Source organism: Aspergillus costaricaensis, assembly GCF_003184835.1.
Source record: "Aspergillus costaricaensis CBS 115574 unplaced genomic scaffold BO79scaffold_45, whole genome shotgun sequence".
Classification (NCBI taxonomy): domain Eukaryota; kingdom Fungi; phylum Ascomycota; class Eurotiomycetes; order Eurotiales; family Aspergillaceae; genus Aspergillus; species Aspergillus costaricensis.
This window is the reverse complement of record NW_020291845.1, coordinates 132,805-151,422: the sequence shown is the minus strand read 5'-3', so window position 1 is coordinate 151,422 and position 18,618 is coordinate 132,805. Positions and strand designations below refer to the sequence as shown.

At 50.3% G+C, this 18,618-nt stretch overlaps 9 protein-coding genes across 9 annotated transcripts; 6 read left to right on the top strand and 3 right to left on the bottom strand.

The window, feature by feature from the left end:
- Positions 1-236: 236 nt before the first annotated feature.
- Positions 237-2,349, top strand: BO79DRAFT_232735 (uncharacterized protein; the record flags this gene model as incomplete). The annotated part of the gene is made up of 6 exons (XM_025684254.1): positions 237-384; positions 517-565; positions 599-647; positions 718-1,185; positions 1,236-1,608; positions 1,658-2,349. The coding sequence occupies 6 exons, from the start codon at positions 237-239 to the stop codon at positions 2,347-2,349; spliced, it is 1,779 nt and encodes a 592-aa protein (XP_025534910.1).
- A 7-nt stretch (positions 2,350-2,356) lies between these two features.
- Positions 2,357-4,280, bottom strand: BO79DRAFT_60021 (C6 transcription factor). Its single transcript, XM_025689473.1, has 4 exons — positions 4,153-4,280; positions 3,563-4,087; positions 3,138-3,510; positions 2,357-3,053 (listed from the first exon to the last, which is right to left on the bottom strand). Exons 2-4 carry the CDS (start codon positions 4,040-4,042, stop codon positions 2,365-2,367), a joined length of 1,542 nt encoding a protein of 513 aa, XP_025534909.1. The 5' UTR covers positions 4,043-4,087; positions 4,153-4,280; the 3' UTR covers positions 2,357-2,364.
- A 1,194-nt stretch (positions 4,281-5,474) lies between these two features.
- On the top strand, positions 5,475-7,540 carry BO79DRAFT_159228 (putative MFS sugar transporter; the record flags this gene model as incomplete). The annotated part of the gene is made up of 9 exons (XM_025678941.1): positions 5,475-5,559; positions 5,635-5,834; positions 5,902-6,092; positions 6,169-6,253; positions 6,313-6,506; positions 6,557-6,598; positions 6,649-6,705; positions 6,764-7,148; positions 7,208-7,540. 9 exons carry the CDS (start codon positions 5,475-5,477, stop codon positions 7,538-7,540), a joined length of 1,572 nt encoding a protein of 523 aa, XP_025534908.1.
- Positions 7,541-10,293: 2,753 nt separating this feature from the next.
- Positions 10,294-11,188, top strand: BO79DRAFT_232732 (uncharacterized protein; the record flags this gene model as incomplete). The annotated part of the gene is made up of 6 exons (XM_025684253.1): positions 10,294-10,317; positions 10,349-10,395; positions 10,487-10,501; positions 10,579-10,678; positions 10,883-10,988; positions 11,037-11,188. The coding sequence occupies 6 exons, from the start codon at positions 10,294-10,296 to the stop codon at positions 11,186-11,188; spliced, it is 444 nt and encodes a 147-aa protein (XP_025534907.1).
- A 935-nt stretch (positions 11,189-12,123) lies between these two features.
- BO79DRAFT_211537 (putative dephospho-CoA kinase) lies at positions 12,124-13,347 on the top strand. Its single transcript, XM_025683035.1, has one exon. It carries the CDS (start codon positions 12,193-12,195, stop codon positions 13,030-13,032), a length of 840 nt encoding a protein of 279 aa, XP_025534906.1. The 5' UTR covers positions 12,124-12,192; the 3' UTR covers positions 13,033-13,347.
- Positions 13,348-13,456: 109 nt separating this feature from the next.
- Positions 13,457-14,193, top strand: BO79DRAFT_240725 (uncharacterized protein; the record flags this gene model as incomplete). The annotated part of the gene is made up of 2 exons (XM_025685054.1): positions 13,457-13,670; positions 13,715-14,193. The coding sequence occupies 2 exons, from the start codon at positions 13,457-13,459 to the stop codon at positions 14,191-14,193; spliced, it is 693 nt and encodes a 230-aa protein (XP_025534905.1).
- Positions 14,194-14,272: 79 nt separating this feature from the next.
- On the bottom strand, positions 14,273-15,015 carry BO79DRAFT_221993 (uncharacterized protein; the record flags this gene model as incomplete). Its single annotated transcript, XM_025683543.1, has 3 exons — positions 14,273-14,440; positions 14,491-14,880; positions 14,947-15,015. 3 exons carry the CDS (start codon positions 15,013-15,015, stop codon positions 14,273-14,275), a joined length of 627 nt encoding a protein of 208 aa, XP_025534904.1.
- Positions 15,016-15,255: 240 nt separating this feature from the next.
- Positions 15,256-16,230, top strand: BO79DRAFT_211534 (zinc-finger domain-containing protein). Its single transcript, XM_025683034.1, has 3 exons — positions 15,256-15,670; positions 15,788-15,955; positions 16,005-16,230. The coding sequence occupies exons 1-3, from the start codon at positions 15,323-15,325 to the stop codon at positions 16,131-16,133; spliced, it is 645 nt and encodes a 214-aa protein (XP_025534903.1). The 5' UTR covers positions 15,256-15,322; the 3' UTR covers positions 16,134-16,230.
- A 138-nt stretch (positions 16,231-16,368) lies between these two features.
- On the bottom strand, positions 16,369-18,290 carry BO79DRAFT_232728 (uncharacterized protein; the record flags this gene model as incomplete). Its single annotated transcript, XM_025684252.1, has 5 exons — positions 16,369-16,527; positions 16,609-16,923; positions 17,328-17,408; positions 17,459-17,786; positions 17,848-18,290. The coding sequence occupies 5 exons, from the start codon at positions 18,288-18,290 to the stop codon at positions 16,369-16,371; spliced, it is 1,326 nt and encodes a 441-aa protein (XP_025534902.1).
- Positions 18,291-18,618: the final 328 nt, after the last annotated feature.

The following is an 18,618-nucleotide window of genomic DNA, read 5'->3' as shown; positions in this document are numbered from 1 at the left end:
ATGAAGGTTTTACCCCGCGCTTTTGCGGTTCCTTTTCCCGGATGCGGGCGGACTGACCTGGTCGCCTTCATTACCATTGCTATTTTCTGTTTCTGTCTCTACTTAGGTTCTAGTTCCTGTCTTCTTCTTCTTCTTGTGGACAGCTTGAGAATCTTATCTTATCTCTCCCAAATTCCGTCTCTTATTGTTGTTTCTATTGATGGTTATGTTGTGTTATGGTGTTATGGCGTTGGCTGATGGCTGATACATCTATTTCCCCTTCGTCTATTAATGACACCGAGAAGAGGGCATTGGCAGGAAAACGAACTCATGAGGAAAGACCTACTACGAAGTTTACGCGGTGTCGGACGGGGTGTTTGCGGTGTAGGACGAGGAGGAGGAAGTGTAGGTTTATGACACCTTCTCATATCGATTGTTGGGAATTAGGCTGATAAGCTAATTGGTATAGGCGACGAGACTAAGCCCCGGTGTCGGAATTGTATCGAGAAGAACCTGGTTTGTCACTATGGGGTACAGGTGACGTTTTTACCGAAGAATACCTTCACCGTTGCGGAGGGGGAGTTGTGTACGAGTACGAATATGAAGAAGATTGAGAAAGAAGAGAGGGTTGTGCGGAGAGAAGAGCGGCAGAGGAAGGGGAGGTGGAGGTGGATTAAGGTTCGTGAGATTGATGACAGTTTTTTATTTTTACTATTCGCTGACGAGGGGACGATTCAGTTTGTGAATGAGGATCCTACGGTGGGTGGGGATGATGTTGTAGATGAGGATAGTATGAGCGACGGTGCGAGGGCCTCGGGAGATGAGACTGTGTTGGCTCCATCTAGAATTGGTTTTGAGGTCGATATTGGTGATGATGGCCTGCATGGCTCTCCTGCTATGCACTCTTCGTTGATTGCCAATAAGGCATTCAGCGATAGGGACAAATCCGCTGTACATGGGCTTCTTGCTTTGGGAACAAGCGATGGTGTCAATAATCATAGGGCTGCTCAGGACAAAGGGTATGGAATGACTGGTTCTGATTTTGTCTCGTCAGAGCTAGTGGCTAGTACACCTGCGGTGATGAAGCATGCTCCTAGCTTTGTGGGGTCTTCTGAGAGGCTGCCTTCAAGCATAAGTGCCAATCCTATAACAGATACGGCAAAGCTGAAGCTGTTATGTCACTACCGGTACCATGTAGCACCATGGGTAGGTATCCGCACCATCTGATGAGGTTTATGGCTGACGGGCTCTTTCAGCTCGATATCTGCGATCTCACTCATCCATTCGGTATCACTGCTGTCCAGATGGCACTCAGCTCGGAGCCGCTCATGACAGCTCTGCTGGGACTTTCCGATGCTTGCATTATCCATAAGAATATGGGGAACCAGCAAACGTCGTATCTTAGCCGTATAGATCAGTGGACTCGTCCGCTGTGGTCAGAAAGCTTCACTTTAACTGCTGAGAATGCTTTGGCGGCCGTGCTAGAAGAGACAAGATGGCTTGTCACCGATATCGCTCAGACTTGGAAGAACATGCAGAAACTCAGGACACGGAATCTCGAGCTATTGGCTCATCAAGCGCTGGATCCGGGTATTGCGTCATCTATCTACTGGATGTTCTTCCGCTTAGGTTCGTCCCAGAACTTCCACGTATGTATGTGCCGTTCTGACCAAACCAGACTTGAGTGCAGCGCTCGCAAACGACAGACCAATTGAAACACAACTTCCGATGTTCCCGTTACCTAGCTTACTGGTCCTGTCGAAGATAGAAGAAGTCCGGGAAAGAACCCGAGCGTATGCCCATGTCCTTCTCTGGCTGTGTGGGAAAGCTCTGATGATATATCACCCGGAGACCATCCCCGGCCAGTTTGCAGCTCCACAACAGCTACCTGATAGCTGGCTAGATGTTTTTGATGCAATTGAGCAATGGTACCATCTGCGGCCACACGAATTCCAACCTATGGTAGATTTGGGTGTTGACGATCAACTTGCCCAGGCCGAAAGTGGATTTCCGCTGCTGCTATTCGCAAACGGGACGGGTGCCTTCTGCAATCAGTTGTACCATACTGCCATGCTACTTTTGCTGCAGTGTAAGCCACGCACAGCACTTTTGGGCTTGCAGTCAATAACTTTGTCGCCACTGTGGCATTCGCAGCGTATCTGTGGCATCGCACTGAATAATGACCGCCGGGAATCCTGGGATCCTTGCCTGATAGCTTCATTCCTGGTGGCTGCCAGAAGAATGACACATGAATCGCAGCAACAGGAGATCTTGGAAGGCTTTGAGCGGGTGCGTAATATCACCGGATGGAACTTGGATGGATATTTGACGCAACTCCGAGAGGATTGGTCATTCCTCGATGGTTTCTAGCATGAAGGGTCGTGTTCATCTCGTTCCAGAACAACCCCAGGCAACCTCCAGATCCCGAATCCGCCAACATGTTCCCCAGCCAGTTTCAGCCTCGATGCTCTGGATCAACCTGATAATCTCCTCATGCTCCGAAACATGGCTGAAAAGCTGTCCGGCAATCCACAATGGCTGGATGGAGTTGTTCAAGCACCCTTGGTGTGGGTTTGCCAAGGAAATTCCACAGATTCGTCGAGCATGCCATAGAGGAAACAAAGTCTGCGACCGTGGGAGCCGAATATCCTTGGGCATCATCTTCAGCAACAGTATGCATGCAGTGTGGTACAGTTGGTTTGACGAGATAGCAGCCCAGTGGACGAACAGAATATGAGGGAAAGGCTTGCGATTGACTGTCTGCACCGGAAGAAGCTCACTAGGACGCTCGGAGAACCAGCATTGTAGGTCATTCCAGAGGCTGAGCCATCGTGTGCGGAACCTCTCCGGAGTACACCCATTATCTTCACCTAGTTCCACATACTTTGTACGATTGGACACCAGTTCAGTCGCTTTGACGCACAAATACACCGCATAATTTGCATGCATATCTGGTGACTTGACACTCTGGAACAATTGGTGTGCATCCTCTGTCTGGTAGCCTTCAGGAAGCCATTTAGAGGGATGTAGCAGTGTGGTCTGTGTACCATCTGAGATCAGCGCACCGCACAGATCTGCTCCAGTCAGAAAAGATTGAAATGTACAGTAACAAAGTAGAATGTTTGGATGAAAGGGATATAATGCAGCTCTAGACTCACCCATTCTAGCATAGCACCAGAAAACCGCCTGTAGAATGCCCTGGCTAAAGCCGTGAATTCCAAACGCATCAAACAACGCGGCACAGCCTTCAAGATGGCGACGCCAATCCTGGGCACGAGCAGACATCATTTCCAAGCAACAGAGAAGCACACATGCCGCTACAATTTTCGGGTCACGTAGTTGAAGAAGCGGGCTCAGTCGTCTGATAGCTTCTTGGTACAATTCGAGGCTGTCAAACCAATTTCGAACTCCATTCTTGCGTTCGATCTGACGAGCAGAAATAGCAAGCATGGCGTATGAGAGAGCGGGAAAGGAGCGAGCCAGCACGGGAACTTGTTGACGAAAGGTGCACTGAGAGTCGAACATGTCCAGCTATTTCTTCTTTAGTTATGCATCGATTGAAGTCGTCGTCCACAGCACATACCCACGGCGCTACTTCTGCCACGTAGTTTTTCAAATATTCAATTCGCCTCCTACTCGACAGAGAAGACTGCAAGAGCTCCCCTCTCCGTTCTGGCTGGTATTTGTTCGAGGGTGGTGATTGTTCGGCTAGTTCAAATCTTCCCACAACATCTGGGCTGGATACTCGGGTTGGAGCAGTTGAGTTCGCGAGAGAAAATAGGATGCATCGCAGCTCTTCCTGTGAGGCCAGGTAACCGGGATCCTGCGAGAAGCCATCCTGGGTCCAGCTAGCGGCTGGTGACTGAAAAGGGTCACTGCCGATGGGCAATGTCGGAGAGTTGTGCTGATCAGTGTAGTAGTCTGCTAGGTGGTAAGGGCTCTGCAGTTGGTCCCATGCCGGCGATTCTGAACTGTTGTCTGCAGGTACTGGCTCGGGTTGCTCTTGTAGCGAAGTGGTCCGCGCACGTTTCCTGGGTGTTTCACCGAACGTGGTGTCGTCCATGCCGATGATGCTGGATCATAGGAGATAACACAGACAATCAATACTCTATTGAAGACATCGTGAGTAAGCGGTTGTTTACAGAGCAGTAGGAAAGTCTAACGTTCACTTACTGGGGCGAATAGTTGTGTCAACATGTCAGTCTAGTGCTTTAGTTAAGCCAAGTCTTCATCTGGTTAGTCAGAGTCAAATAAGAATGATGCTTTGAGTAACGAGGCCTCTTTGATTCCCGAGAGCGCCGTCAAAGTGGTGATCAGACCATGAGGAAAGGAAGCGGCAGAAGCAAAGAGCGACAGCCGAGACGCAGCTCCGCATGGGAGTCCGAAACGGGTTTAGCGGGATGCGGGGTAGCATCCTGAAGAAGGAGATGAAAGTCACTGAACATCTTCAATAAAAGTACGCCAATGTGCTATAAGCAAACATCCATCGTTATTTTCAATATATACAAAGAAATCCGGAATAAACGGTTTGGATTCGAGAGTATCCGCCGAGGTCAATTGACTCGCACTGAACCATGATGGATTCTGCCATTGAGTGCAGCAAAGAAACATGTCCCCAATGCAATGGTTTATACACAACATGCATAGTAAACGCACGCCATGAGGATAAAGAAAGCTTAGAGTACTTTCAATATATAGAAACAAGCCTTGAGCACGTGCAGCTACCCAGCCTTCTATATAGACGGTGGCTCAACTTACCAAGTCCGTCTACAACTTGAACAAAGATACAATACTCCAGGGCTTAACATTCCTTTTAAAAAATATACTATACTCTTCCAACAGATACTACCCACTAGAATTGAAGACATCTAGACCAATGCAGCTGTATATTATTCCAAGTTTTTTCATCATCACAGCTATACACCCTATAAATCACTTACGACCTATTCAACGCACTCATCCCAACATTCATCCACCCACACCCACAGACCACCCAAATGACGTCTACTGCCAACCCTAACCCAAGAAACCACCACAAAAAAAGGGCCATCCAAGACGGCACGGCAGCATCCGATCTCGTCGCCAACCTGGGTTCATCATTCCTCCTCATATCCGAATTTGGTCTAGCGCCCCAACAATCCGGGGTAATCATTGCCACGACCTTCCCTTTTGGGTAACTGGCCCAAGAATCAGCATCATGATCGATGACGAGGGTGTCTTTTCTGTCTTTGGCCGGCTGGGTGACGATCTTGCAGACCATCTCGGGGTGGTGGTACTACCGAGATTCTACTACTGTTTCATGATTCAGTCATTCCAGCCGGGGCTGGGGTGGACGGGGTTTGTCCGATGTCACAACATACCCTCACTACTTACCTGGGACCGTGCATATATAGTGATGCATCGTCCCATCTCCGACTGGAGAATTGAGCCAAAGAGAACTTGATTAAACTTCCCTACATGCGACTTTTAAATACTAGAAAAAGGGTACAAAGAAAATGCCAAAATTCAACCTCTTCGGCACCGGCTTCGCCCTCCAAGCCGCAATATGGGCGGCCTGTGGCATGGCATTCATTCTCTTCGGTATGTCCCCGTCCTATCTATTCCAACCCAACACCCCAAATCTAACTCCTATCTGTTCTAATAAATACTATGCAGGCTACGATCAAGGCGTCTTCTCCGGCATCGTGGAAAACGACGACTTCCTCGCCACCATGAACCACCCCAACGACAGTCTCGAGGGGATCATCGTCTCCATCTACAATCTGGGGTGTTTCGCCGGCTGTATCGTCAATTTCCTATTAGGTGATTGGCTTGGTCGACGGAGGGCGATGTGGTTTGCTATGGTTTGGGTTATCGTATGTCACCCCATTCTTTATACAACAGTGATATGATTTGCTAATATGAATATATCTATGGGTACAGATCGGAGCAACCCTCCAATGCTCCGCGTTCTCTGTCCCCCATATTATGGTCGGACGATTCGTGACGGGCATCGGGACGGGCGTGGAGACGTCGACGGTGCCGATGTATCAAGCGGAATTGTGTGAGGCGAGTAAGCGCGGGAAATTGGTGTGTAGTGAGCCGTTGTTGGTTGGGGTGGGGATTGTTATTAGGTATATCCCTTCTTTCCTTCGAGTCATTTCAACTTGTGGCCATTTTCATTTGTTGCTATACTGATGGTGATGGTAGCTACTTTTTCGACTACGGGATGAGCTATGTTGGCGGTCAGATCGCTTGGAGATTGCCGATTGCGTGTCAGATGATTTTCGCTTTTGTAAGTATAATATTATGTGTCTTACTGGAGCTTCTGGCTAATGCAGATTATCTATCTAGGTGGTCATCGTTCTGGTATTCGGGCTGCCCGAATCACCCAGGTACTGCTACAAGGAAGGTCGCAACGAGGAAGCGCTGCAGATCTTAAGTGATGTGTATGGGCGCCCAAAAGACGACCCGAAGATCCTGGCAGAGCAGGAAGAAATCCTCGAGGCTATTTCCGTGGAGACAAAATACGGCGAGTACAAGTGGAGGTATGTGCCCACCTTCAACATCGCAATTTGATGCAAGCTGACGAGACCAGAAATGTCTTCAAGCGGGATGAAGTTTCCACAGGCCACAGAGTGTAAGTCTTGCGTCTTATCTATCGCGAATCATCTGCTAACAACCGCGCAGCCTTCTTGCATACGGTATGCAATTCATGAATCAGATGGGTGGTATCAACATGGTCGTGTATGTTGGGCATAGAACTCACCTCGCACAATCCTGAAAGCCTTGCTAAGAAAACCAGATACTACATCCCCACCGTACTCAATACCAACGTCGGCCTAGACAAGAATCTCTCCAACCTTCTCGGCGGCTGCGTTCAGATTATGTTCGTCGTCGGAAGTATATTCCCCACCTTCTTCGTGGATCGCGTCGGTCGCAGAGCTCCCATGATCTGGGGATCATTCGGCTTAGGCATCTGCATGATGATGGTATCCATCCTGCTCAGTTTCAAGGGTCACGCCAACGAGCATGCAACATCGTCAGCTGCTGTCGCCTTCTTCTTCGTGTACATGCTCATCTTTGGCGCATCGGTTAACTGCATCCCCTGGTGCTACGTGCCCGAGATCTTACCCCTCCATGCGCGCGCCAAAGGAACCGCCGTGGGTATCTCGTCGAACTGGATCTGGGTAAGTTACTAGTAGTAATCCCACACTCCTTCCACAACTAACAATCACGAAATGAAAAGAACTTCTTCGTCGTAATGATCACCCCCATCATCATCAACCGCCTGCAATGGAAAGCATACCTCATCTTCATGTGCCTGAACTTCGCCTTCGTCCCACTAATTTACTTCTGCTACCCGGAAACCGCCAAACTAACCCTCGAGGAGATCGACTACCTGTTCACCACCCCGGGAAAAAGCGCCGTGCAAATATCCAAAGAGCTCGTAAAACAGCGAAAGCAACACCCAGGCCAGCGACTGACGCGACACACAGACGAGACCGGCTCCGAGAATATGGAGAAAAAGCAGGACAGTGTTGTCGCCGGGGTATCGGACGAGCAAGTCGAGCAGGTCTAAGGAAAGGAAGGAAGCCAGGAGCCGGAGGCAGGGAGGATGAGAAAGAAACAGAAAAAAAAATTCGCGCGCGTCCGGTTGTACGATCAATGTACATACATGAAATGAATGTATGTATGGCGTCTGCACATGTGGAGAGGGAGAGCTTACTACAGGAAACCCGCTGTGCTGGCCACGGCGGGTTTTCTTTTCAAGGGGTAACCAGTATGAGGCAATTTCTAGCAATTAATGCACTCACTTTCATGCAGTGGTTGCAGAACAAAATAGAAAGGAATGGTTCGCAATGCAATGCGCCCGTGGTAAAGTAGTAAGTAGATATCCATCCAATGAAGTGGATAGGATTTAGATCACTCAAAGGACCGCCGAAAAGGCTTGTACAACACAGTATCCAGTAGCATCAATTAGGCTTACTGCGCACGACTGGATATGATGATGAGAGTATATCACCTTGCGTGCCGGGAAAGCTTCATTAATGATTTTGCTCAAACCAGCCAGTCAGTCAGTCATCGAGGACCCCGGGAAGTAACTCAGTACTACCAGTCAGCGAATGCAGGACGTTTGAGCAAGAACGAACCCCGACCCCTACCCCTACCCATCCTGGAATTGTGGCGAGCTGGCGAAGGTTGTTTGAGACCGCCGGACGGACCCATGCAAGCCGAGAAGAGGACGACTTACATATGCACATACCTGGGCCATCCCCTCCCTCCCCACCACGCCTTTGGGTAATTAAAAAAGAGAATAAGCTGGTGATATGTATGTACCGTATGCAAGATGCATTTGGCTCGAAAGTTTATCAATCTTGAACATTACATTATGATTATATTATACATGAGGGATATCAGGGACCAAAAAAAAAGCCCCCTATCCCCAGGGGTGGATACACGCGGTGAAGAGTTTTGTTGTTGTTGTTGTTGTTGTTGCTGAGCTATAATGCATCAATGGTAAGGGAAAAAAAATTGCGGTGAGCGTGATGCGAGTTCCCAATGATGGCAGCCTAACTGTGCGATTTTTCCTTTCAGGAATGATGATGGCGCGGCAGGATGGAATTGGTTTGGTTTGGTTTGACAAATCTGGGTTTATTTACTGCTTGATGGATGGATGGATGGATGGAATCCGGGAATATGGGACGAGCAAGCAAACAAAGAGGTGGGAGGGGGAAACAGAACTGATGGGAATGGGCGGGGATTGATGGTTGGGTTGGTTGGTGGAGATGCAGATGGAGAGCGTAGTACTACTACCGAGCAGAGTTCACTGGTAGAGTACCCCGTAAATAGTATCTATCCCTATTCCTATCCCGAAAGATAGATAGATAGATAGTATATTGTTACTATCTTCCTTAGATTAGCCATCGTTGTTTGACAGGAGCGGGTCTCTTCCTTTCCCCCATATCTACTAAGTGTGACATGTCACATTCGATGAATATCACGCTGCTTTTAGTGTCCAATTACGATATTCGGGGGCGACTACCGGTCTAGCGTGGCCGGTAATTTGGCGCTAGACTCGTAGTCTTTGTCCGGAGCCACTTCGAAGCACCGAAAGAAGGCAAAGGGAGTGGGATGAACTGGCCCCGGGGGTGAAAGAATTAGTGTGTGACTGTGCCAGCTGCATGGCTGCTTCAAAGAATTGAAAAGAAAAAACAGGGTCGACGAGGGGGACAAACAGCGGAGAATAACCTCGCCCAATCAGCCCTCCTTATCCGCATAATTCGGATCGCGCTTCGGCCCATCAAGCGAGGTCAGGGGCTCCACAGCTTATATGTATCCAATTCCTGCCTGCGAATCACCGGCCGTAAGTCGGTCTGAGCTTTCCTGGCCAAGACGTGAGTGATAGACTGATCAACGTCTGGCGATGGTTAATCCACCGAACTGTGATAGAGTAAGTAAGTTGTGCGTTCACCTGTCCCACCGTCGGACTTGAAACCGGCCACCTGTGTCGGGGTGTCTTCATAACCCCGAGACTTGAACGGAACGAACGCGAAGATCAGGCCAAAAAAGAATACCAGAAATAAAAATAGAATAAAATAATCTATACATAACATGCATGCAAATGAAAAACGACTCATAGAAGCAAGAGTAGAAGCGCAGTCGAAGTACCCAGGGTAGCCCTTGCACGTTGCATTCGCAGCGCTGGTACATCTAACGAATAGACCACTCCCAACCATCAGTATAGATCTGTGCAGAAGACAGGGTCCCGATATTGACTGGTGATTTTGTGTGGTGTAATTGACTGATCCGGCCTGATCATTGGCGCATCGGCATTCCATCCCTCCCGTCAGTCCTCTTAGTGCTTGGTGCTTAGTCTGATAGCAGATGAGGGGACAGGCAGCCAGAAGGTAGCAAACAATATGGCTTCATAGGCAGGAGTTGAAATGCCATTTTCTACACCATGGTTTTCCATTCCACAAGATGGATTTCCCAAAAATCGGCATGTAGAACAGCCTCAGATCGCATGGGAGGGTGGGTGATTCGTACAACCGGGCTCCAAGTGGACCGGAGTGTCACTGATCAGATCTCAGCTGGACAGCCTCCTTGGGCTGTAGTGGTTCAAGCCACATCATTGGTTGAGCCAACAGTGAACGATAAATTTTCTTTTATTTCTGAAATTGTTTATTCTTTTCCCCACTTGGCCAACAACCTGCGGCTGATTGAGTACGACACCATGCACAACGACGAAACTCTTGCATGAGTAATTAGCAGACACCCGTTTGAAGCTAGACGGGCATATCACATAAATCAGGATATGCAGAGAGAAATACAATGTGGCTGTTGGGAACGCCGTGGGTTGTGCAGATCGAGGATTGCGTCTCTGAAGCCCGCCATATGCGCGAGACGGGCTGCAGCCGGCGCTAACTCGGTAGCGTACTCGCATCGAGCATCAATTTAGATTGAGTGTGACCTATACATTGTTAGCATCAGAGGGTAAAATTCGGAGCTGATCTTTTGTGCTGAGAGCCCACTACGATGTGTGGGATTAGGGATGGAGAGATTGATCCTCCCGGCCTCCCAACACCAGTCACAATCCATTTGCTCTTTTGGCCATAGGACATACAGCAAGGGCCCGGTTACCGAGAACCCCGTCGTAGCTTGCATAAAACGGTCTGTTGTATGCATCTCAAATGCTGAGTGGTCCTTTCGGGGATTTGTGGGAATTTCTCTGTCACCTTTTCCCTGTCCAATCCCTCCTACCTTCCCCCCCTGCTCTGCTGCTATAGTTCACGTCTCTCTTTCCTTTTTCCTTTATCGCTCACATCTCAGCCCTTGTGGCATGCATCACTCACTCTTCCCACCCACCTAGACGATTTTCGGTATAGCCCAACACGTATCTATCACACCAAGGTAAGGAGAGCTGAAACCCTCCCTGGTTGAGGTTCCCCTTAGCTGGGACCCCCAGATGCAAGTCATCGACGGGAAGATCCGAGTCATCCGAATAATTGCTGCGGCGGACGTGACATGTTGCCTAAACCAGGGTCCATGTATGATTGATCTTTGGATGCATTGAGTCCGGCCAGGTCGTGTCTCCAATCAATCGGTCCAGACTAAGGTGAAGATCTCCCGATGGGAACATAGGTCGCCTGCCCCAGGAGGCGTAATGGGGGGTGGAGGAGGAGGGGGGAGGGGGGACACAAACAAGTCCAGTTTTGGCTATATATAGGTGGGATGCTCGGGACCGATGAGATTAAGTTCATGGAGTGGAAAAAAAGCGTGTCCCAGACAAGGTGAACTCTGTCGAAGAACAAGTCTATAATCCTTTGACTACCCTTCAGTTGATTTTTACTACTTTTACATCACAATTGATCCTCTGGTTGAGAGCTTTATACTTTCTGTTACTCCTTGTGTTGATCTCATTGCGAAGCCGTCACCATGCCTGTGAGTTGCTATGTGTGTAATTATCCTTTTGCGACCGATGCTAATAACATACTAGATGCCCGGAATGAAATGTCCCCATTGTCTTTCAGAGGGGACTGATGTTTGGGTCATCCCCGGCAAGAATTGCCACAAGTGTGGAACTGCAGTTGGTTGATTGGGCGGCCAGGTGAGATGGATTCGATAGATATACTCTACTCTTAGGGCGCAATCATACTAACACAACACCAAAATGCAGTCCGCTAGAAACCGCTTCAACTCTGCTCGGGAGCAGGTCAATCTGACTCCTGAGGATGGGGAACAAGGACCGGAAACTCTTCACTGCCTTCCAGAAAACATTCGAATTCCCTGCGACTGTTATTGATATCGCGCGATTACCTGTTGTTGTTGTTTACAATGATTGAAGAAGCGAGGCAGACGGCAGGATCGGCTGGGAGGAAAAGTGAGAAGTTGACAGGTACAATATCCCAAGCGTGGAGGTACTAGAGAGAGCTTTCCTGCCGTGGGATTGCAATTGGGGGTATGAAACGAGAGGAAAAAAATTCTCTTCCTGTATAATATTCACGATAGACTATTTAGACACGAAATAATTCCGACGCATTGAACGTTCAACAACAGACCAGAAACATGTGTTTGAATTAATCAATCCAGCGGGTAACTAGTAATCTTGGCCTCGGTCCAAGTTGCAGCTCTCCCCGCAGATCACCAACCAACTTTCTCCAACTTCATCTCCCACCTGACATTCCACGAAACATCACCTTTACTCTGTAAACAACACAAAGAACCCCCAAAATGCTCATAATAGGCCTCACCGGCTCCATCGCGACCGGCAAATCCACCGTCTCCTCCATCCTCTCCGCCGCACCCTACTCCCTCCCCATCATCGACACCGACCTTATCGCCCGCAAAGTCGTCGAGCCCGGCACCCCAGGGTACAAAGCCATCGTGAACTACTTCGGCCCAACCACCCCCGATCTCCTCCTCCCAGCATCCGATCCCAATGACACAACAACAACAACAACAACAACAACCACAAACCGCCCCCTCAACCGCCCAGCACTAGGCCGTCGCGTCTTCGGCACCACCGAAGCTCGTAAGCGTGACCGCGCCATCCTCAATAAGATTGTGCACCCGGCCGTACGGCGCGAAGTCTACAAAGCGCTGCTATACTACTATGTGCGCGGCCACTGGGCGGTGGTTCTGGATGTGCCGTTGCTGTTTGAGAGCGGGATGGATCTGCTGTGTGGGACGGTGATGGTGGTGGGGGTTTCGGATCCGACGGTGCAGATGGAGAGGTTGAGGAAGAGGGATGCGCATCTTACGGCGGAGGATGCGGAGAATCGAGTGAGGAGTCAGGGGGATGTGAAGGGGAAGGTGGAGAGGGCGGAGTATCGGGGGGTGAAGTCGGCGAGGGCCGTGGTGGTGTGGAATGATGGGGATAAGGGGGAGTTGGAGAGTGAGGTGCAGAGGGCGATGAGGGTGGTCAGGAAGAGTACGCCGCAGTGGTGGGCTTGGATGTTGTGGTTGGTGCCGCCGGTGGGTGTGGCGGTTGCGATGTGGAATTTGGGGGTGAATTTTTGGTTGAAGAGGGGGTGGGAGAAGAGGGAGAGAGAGGTGAAGGCCAAGTTGTAGGTATAGCTATGGTTATGGGTGTAGGGTTGGTGGGTGTGAATTGGTGTGCTTGTGCTGGTTGTAAGCTGTATGGTTTGTGTTAATGATATTACATGCTGGTGATAACGCTGGATTGCTTAGTCGTCGTCTGGAACACCTGCTGGTGACTGCCCAGGGAGGCATAGCTGGTTCTCGGCGTTCAGTCCCACGCTGGCAGCATGATCAATTTCACTGAGAAGAATTCTCCTTCACCTCTACTCACTGCATAGGCAGGGTGTGACTGAATGAACATCTCGCTTTGAGCAATCCAGTACAGAGCTTTACAAGATAGTGCATTTGATGCGAAGGAGTATGTATGAATGTGTTGAATTGAATCTGTGGATGAATACTGACGAGTGATGACTAGGTCAGGTTCTATAGCTGGTACCTAGAATACGCGCTAAAGATGTGCTTCTGCTTCGATGAATTGGAATACTGGGTGGAGGTGGACGAGCGAAGTCCTACGCTATACCGCAGACGAGAGCAGCGTGCAGATAGCTCATCGCTTCCTCCCAACGTTTACCAGCAAGCATACCGGCCAATCGACCCAAAAAGACAGTATAATACTACCCTTCAGACCCGTCGTCTGCAGTACACTGGGGGCATTCCACAGAAGCGCGGTATGTAATGCAGGTACTCAAAGTGATCGGGCTGACGAAAGCAGTTCATCTAGTCCCAAAGAGTGAGCTCTTGGAGCTGGGCAAAGAGGCCTGGCTTGAGCGCCGCAGGAAACACGCGCAGCTCCAAGATTCTTGCAGACAACTCATGGAACGCCAAGAAAGAGATGAAGAGTCTCGTCAAACTCAATGTCAGCCAGGAGAGAATACTCGACAGCATAACACGTCCTCATACCAGTACACGAACGGCCAACCTGCTGTCCGTAGGTCAGCAACGCAGTCTGCCAGATATCTGTACGGTCCCACTGCCGACAGAGTAGAACCAAGAATGAATGCAGTCGTCGACTATGATAGATCAAAAGACAAATATCCTGGCAGAAGCCATTGGTATGGCACAGCGCCTAAGAGTGGTACCGATGCCCACCCGTACTCATATTCACCCATGACGGGCTACCACGACCGAGCATATGAGGCCTACCAGGCTCATGATCACGTCCAAGCGAGGGTTAACGGGACTTATTGGTAAGGCAATGTCGAATCTCATCTTCTGGCAAGCAAGGCCCGGAACATACTTGTCTCCAGATGTGTCGGTTTTCAAGTGTACTTTATTTATGTTTGCGCTTCTTTTGCTTCTTATCGTCGCCCATCGTGGAATGTCTTCCACCAGAGATGCTTGTGAGTTGTGACAATTTGACACGATGTGGCTTGTTGCTTTCCTTCTTGATCATCGCATCAACATCGTCATCATCGGACTCGGCCTCGGTTTCACCGGTCTACAAAATGTCAGAAAAAGGTTGAATGTGTATCATGTGATGAAACAAACCGCGGTCTTCTTCTTTCGTTTGAAATTGCCGTATGCTTGTCGGCCACCAACAGCCATGTCATCATCGTCCGCATCCAGCGAGCCATCCGCGACAATGAACGGCGGCGGCGCATACTGAGCAACGGGCTCCGCTACACCATAGTCGAGCACCCATTCTGTGTCACCCGAATCTTGAGCCTGGCGTGCAAGTGCTTCCTTCCGTTTTTCCTCTTCCTCAGCAAGGGCAGCCGAGATCGCCTCGAGATCCGACTTGGGAGTGCCGATGGGACTTTCAGCGGGGCCGGTGGACAATCTCTGTCGCTTCGGGGGAGTAGAGGCCTTGGACTCGTCGGTGGATGCGGGCTGAGATGTTTCACGGGCAGCATTTGTGGCAGCAGCACGTTGCATGAACTACGACATTATTTTAGTATTCTTCAAACGGAAAAAGAAAATAAATTGTGATGTTGCTAAACATACCTTCATGGTCAGCAGCCGCGAAGACATGGTCTTCTCTGGCTTGGAGCCAGAGGTAGGAGAGCCCCTCATGACGAATGCGTAGAAGATGTAAATGCAAAACCGAAAACCGTCAAAAACAAGCAAAAATTGAAGTCATCTAGAATTGAAGAACGACAGCCAGCAGAATGGCCGTGATTGCAAAGCCGAAATTCCCAGGCGGCAGAATCCCACCGCATTAGCCGCAGGAGCACCGCCGATTGGCCGGCGGCTCAAGCGCAGCAGCTCCCGCAAACTGGAAACCTCATCCAATCTCTCTCCAACCCGAGTCCTTTCGTCCTCACCTCCGCTCCATCCGCCAGCTACTCTCGTGTCCCATTCCGGACCTCAATTGCCCAGCATGTTGCCCTGCTTCCGCAGCCGGGTCGCGACCCTTTCCTCCTCCTTCACCCCCCGATTCGCCGCCCGGGCTAGCTACTCGACCACCGTCCCTCGCCTCTCCGAGAACTTCATCCCTGCCAACGACCCGACCCCGCCTACCGCTAAGCCGAATGTCTCTGGCACCAATGCTACTCCTGTGGACGCCATGGGCGGTTGGGATGCTCCCCTGAGGGAGGAACCCGAGGCGGGCGAGCGCACCCGTCACCTCCAGGCTCCCAACCGGGCTACCACCTGGGCTGCCAGCCAGCAGCCCAAGGAGAAGGCCATGGTTGGTCCTCGCTTCGAGCAGACGATAATGGAGTTGCAGGTGCGTTGTCAATAACTTTCTCCGCTCAGTTCCGGTCAATTGGTCGTGTGGGATGGGGAATATCAAGATCACGACAATATCAATATATAAGACACAAGAGACGCTAACATTTCTCAGCCCCAACCTTTGGCTGCCATTGAGCTCATCCACAGACAGCCCGTCCGCTGGACGAAAAAGCGTGTCGTCAGCTGTGACGGCGGTGGCGGTCCCCTGGGCCACCCCAAGGTCTTCATCAACACCGACAAGCCCGAGATTGCTACCTGCGGCTACTGCGGTCTTCCCTTCGTATGTTGCCATTGAATTAGTGTCGATGATACGTGCTAATAATGTACAGGCCCACGAGCAACACCGTGCCTACCTCCAGTCCCTCCCCGCCACCAGCTACCCTCTCGAGCCCACCGGTGATGCCGCCGAGGTGAACGAGAGCCAGCGTGTGACCGAGGGTGGATTCGAGCAGCGGTAAAGATTGATTTTATAGGCGTTGACGATGTTTTGTTTTTATCCTTTAGCCATACGGCTGTTGTACAGATGTACCAGGTCAATGAAGTCGTTAGATCGAATATTCCAATTTCTAGGATATACTCTGATATATCCACACACGTACGCCATCCACTATACACCACTCAGACGTATACTCTACACAATCACAACCGCACTCCCCCACCATCATCACCACCACCACCACTACCACAACCAAGTCAAGCCTTCTCACCCTGAATCGTAGCAACCACCTTCCGAGAGTGTCTCATAGCCCTAAACTCCAAGTACCAAATACCCTGCCACGTACCCGTAGCCAAGCGACCATTCGAGATGGGAATCGTAACCGAAGCGCCAATCAACGCGGACTTGATATGAGCCTGCCAACACACGTAAGTAATCAGTATAGTCCTCTTTTCCCCCCTCCCTATTACTTCTAATCAAAGACAGGACAAACGCACCGGCATATCATCCTCCCCCTCAGCCGAATGTCTATAAAGATTGCCCTTCTTATCATACGGAGCGATTCGATCCAGCGCATCGCTCATATCCGCGCGCACATCGTCATCCCAGTTCTCGTTCAGTGACAGCGCGCAGCTCGTGTGCTGCACGAACAGGTTCAGCATGCCGACCTTGTAGTTCTTGATCTCGGGGAGTTGCTCGAGCACCTCGTCCGTGATGAGGTAGCTGCCGCGTGAGCGGGCTGGCAGGGTGAAGGTCTTTTGGTACCACGACATTGTTGTTGAGGTTTTGTGAGTTGGGACTGGCTTGGTTAGCTGTCGCTGTTTGTTGTGTGTGGTTTTGAGGTTGCGGGGTTGGGTGGTGGGTTGTTTGCGGGTGAGATGGGAGGGAGGGAGTGTAGTGGATGGGAAGGGGTGGTGAAGGTGGTGTGTAGTATATTGGGGAGGACGTACAGTTACTGTTTTGTGGGAAGAGGGAGGAATTGTTTGATGAGGTTGTTGTTGTGATGTTGTTGGAGTGAGGGATTGAATTTCTGGTGGGGGAACCGCGCATCGACGTCATTTTCAGTTTCCCGATGGGATGATTATTTATCGCTGCAATACTACAGGCTCATTCTAGTACGATCATCTATCCATCAATTGACTTCTACGCTACATGTCTATCATCTGAATTGTATACGACTAGATTGTTACGGCGCAGAGCATATGCTCTGTTGCACGTATGGCGGATTACTCGTCGCTGACCCCCAGTCCGTACTGTTGAATGCTATCCCAGCTGCGGTCGAGTTATCCGATCGTATCTGCTGGGTGTTAGCTGCGATACTTTGTGGCAAGGGATACTGAGACGTACATAGTACTTCTGGTCGACAAAGTGCCACCAGTCATTGCTGCGAAACGCATTATCGAGTGACTGGCTGAGCGGATCGAGCCAAGTAGTCAAGACGGTGTCGAAATGTGCATGCTTCGACCACGACACATACACCTTTGGATGGTCATTATTCTTGACACCATCGGGATTTCGAGCGTCCCCAGCGTTTATTTGCTCTGTGGTCAAAGTGCTATGGATGCTGCCCCAGGCCAGATTATGGTAACCGCTATGGGCCGACAGGAGCGCACGAGAAGGTTGCCAGGTGTTGTTCGCATTTCGTGAGTGAATGATGACGACTCGTTCCCAGTCACTGGTCGACCAAGTTAGACTGCCTGTTCAAAGAGGTTGGCCTGGTCTACGCTTTGCCTTACTAGTCATGGCCGGTGTCAATCAGATCCAGCACCTCGGCCCCGTCCTTTTCATAGAACAGGTTATACACCACTCGGACATCGGTCTCGTTGCACTGCTTAAACGTGTAGTAGATGGGAAATGCAGGACCAGGATTCCCTGTTGCTACTCCAGGTTTGCGACATCCACAGCCCACGTCTGGATACTCGCACTGTGGTGCAGCGGGTGTTTTGTGAGCCGCGCCGTAAATGTCCGACGAGTTGGGCGAGCCGCTGAAAGCCCAGGTCGGATAACAGGGAGGTTGATCCACTGCCTGGCCGAAGAACCAGAGAGGTGCGTAACGGGTAGCGAGCTCGACAGCGCCTTGGCTTAGGAAGTTGGTCATTTCATCGTTGGATATCTGTGTGACGGCTGCCGCCGGTGCGGCGAGAAGAGCCACCGCGGTGTATTTGCTTTTTAGCCACATCATGCAGTGTTTATATGGCAAGTATCCTACTCTGAAGAGCATCTATGTAGGTATCGCGGCATATTATATTCTATGTTCGCGATGCTATCTATCTACGGCTGGCTAACCCCGGCCCTACACTCCAGGTCTCGCGGATGAACCTGGTGCCTACCTGACGTCCCGGAGTGACCGATGAGGATGGCATCGTGCTAAATTTCAGGGGTATGAACTGGATTAGTTTGGAAGTTGTCAGCTGCTGGCTAGCATAGCTGCACTCGTGGTCACTGCAGCTGGATGGTTGCCAATCTTCCCGGCTCTCACATGCTCGTGATGACCACTTGAAGTTCTC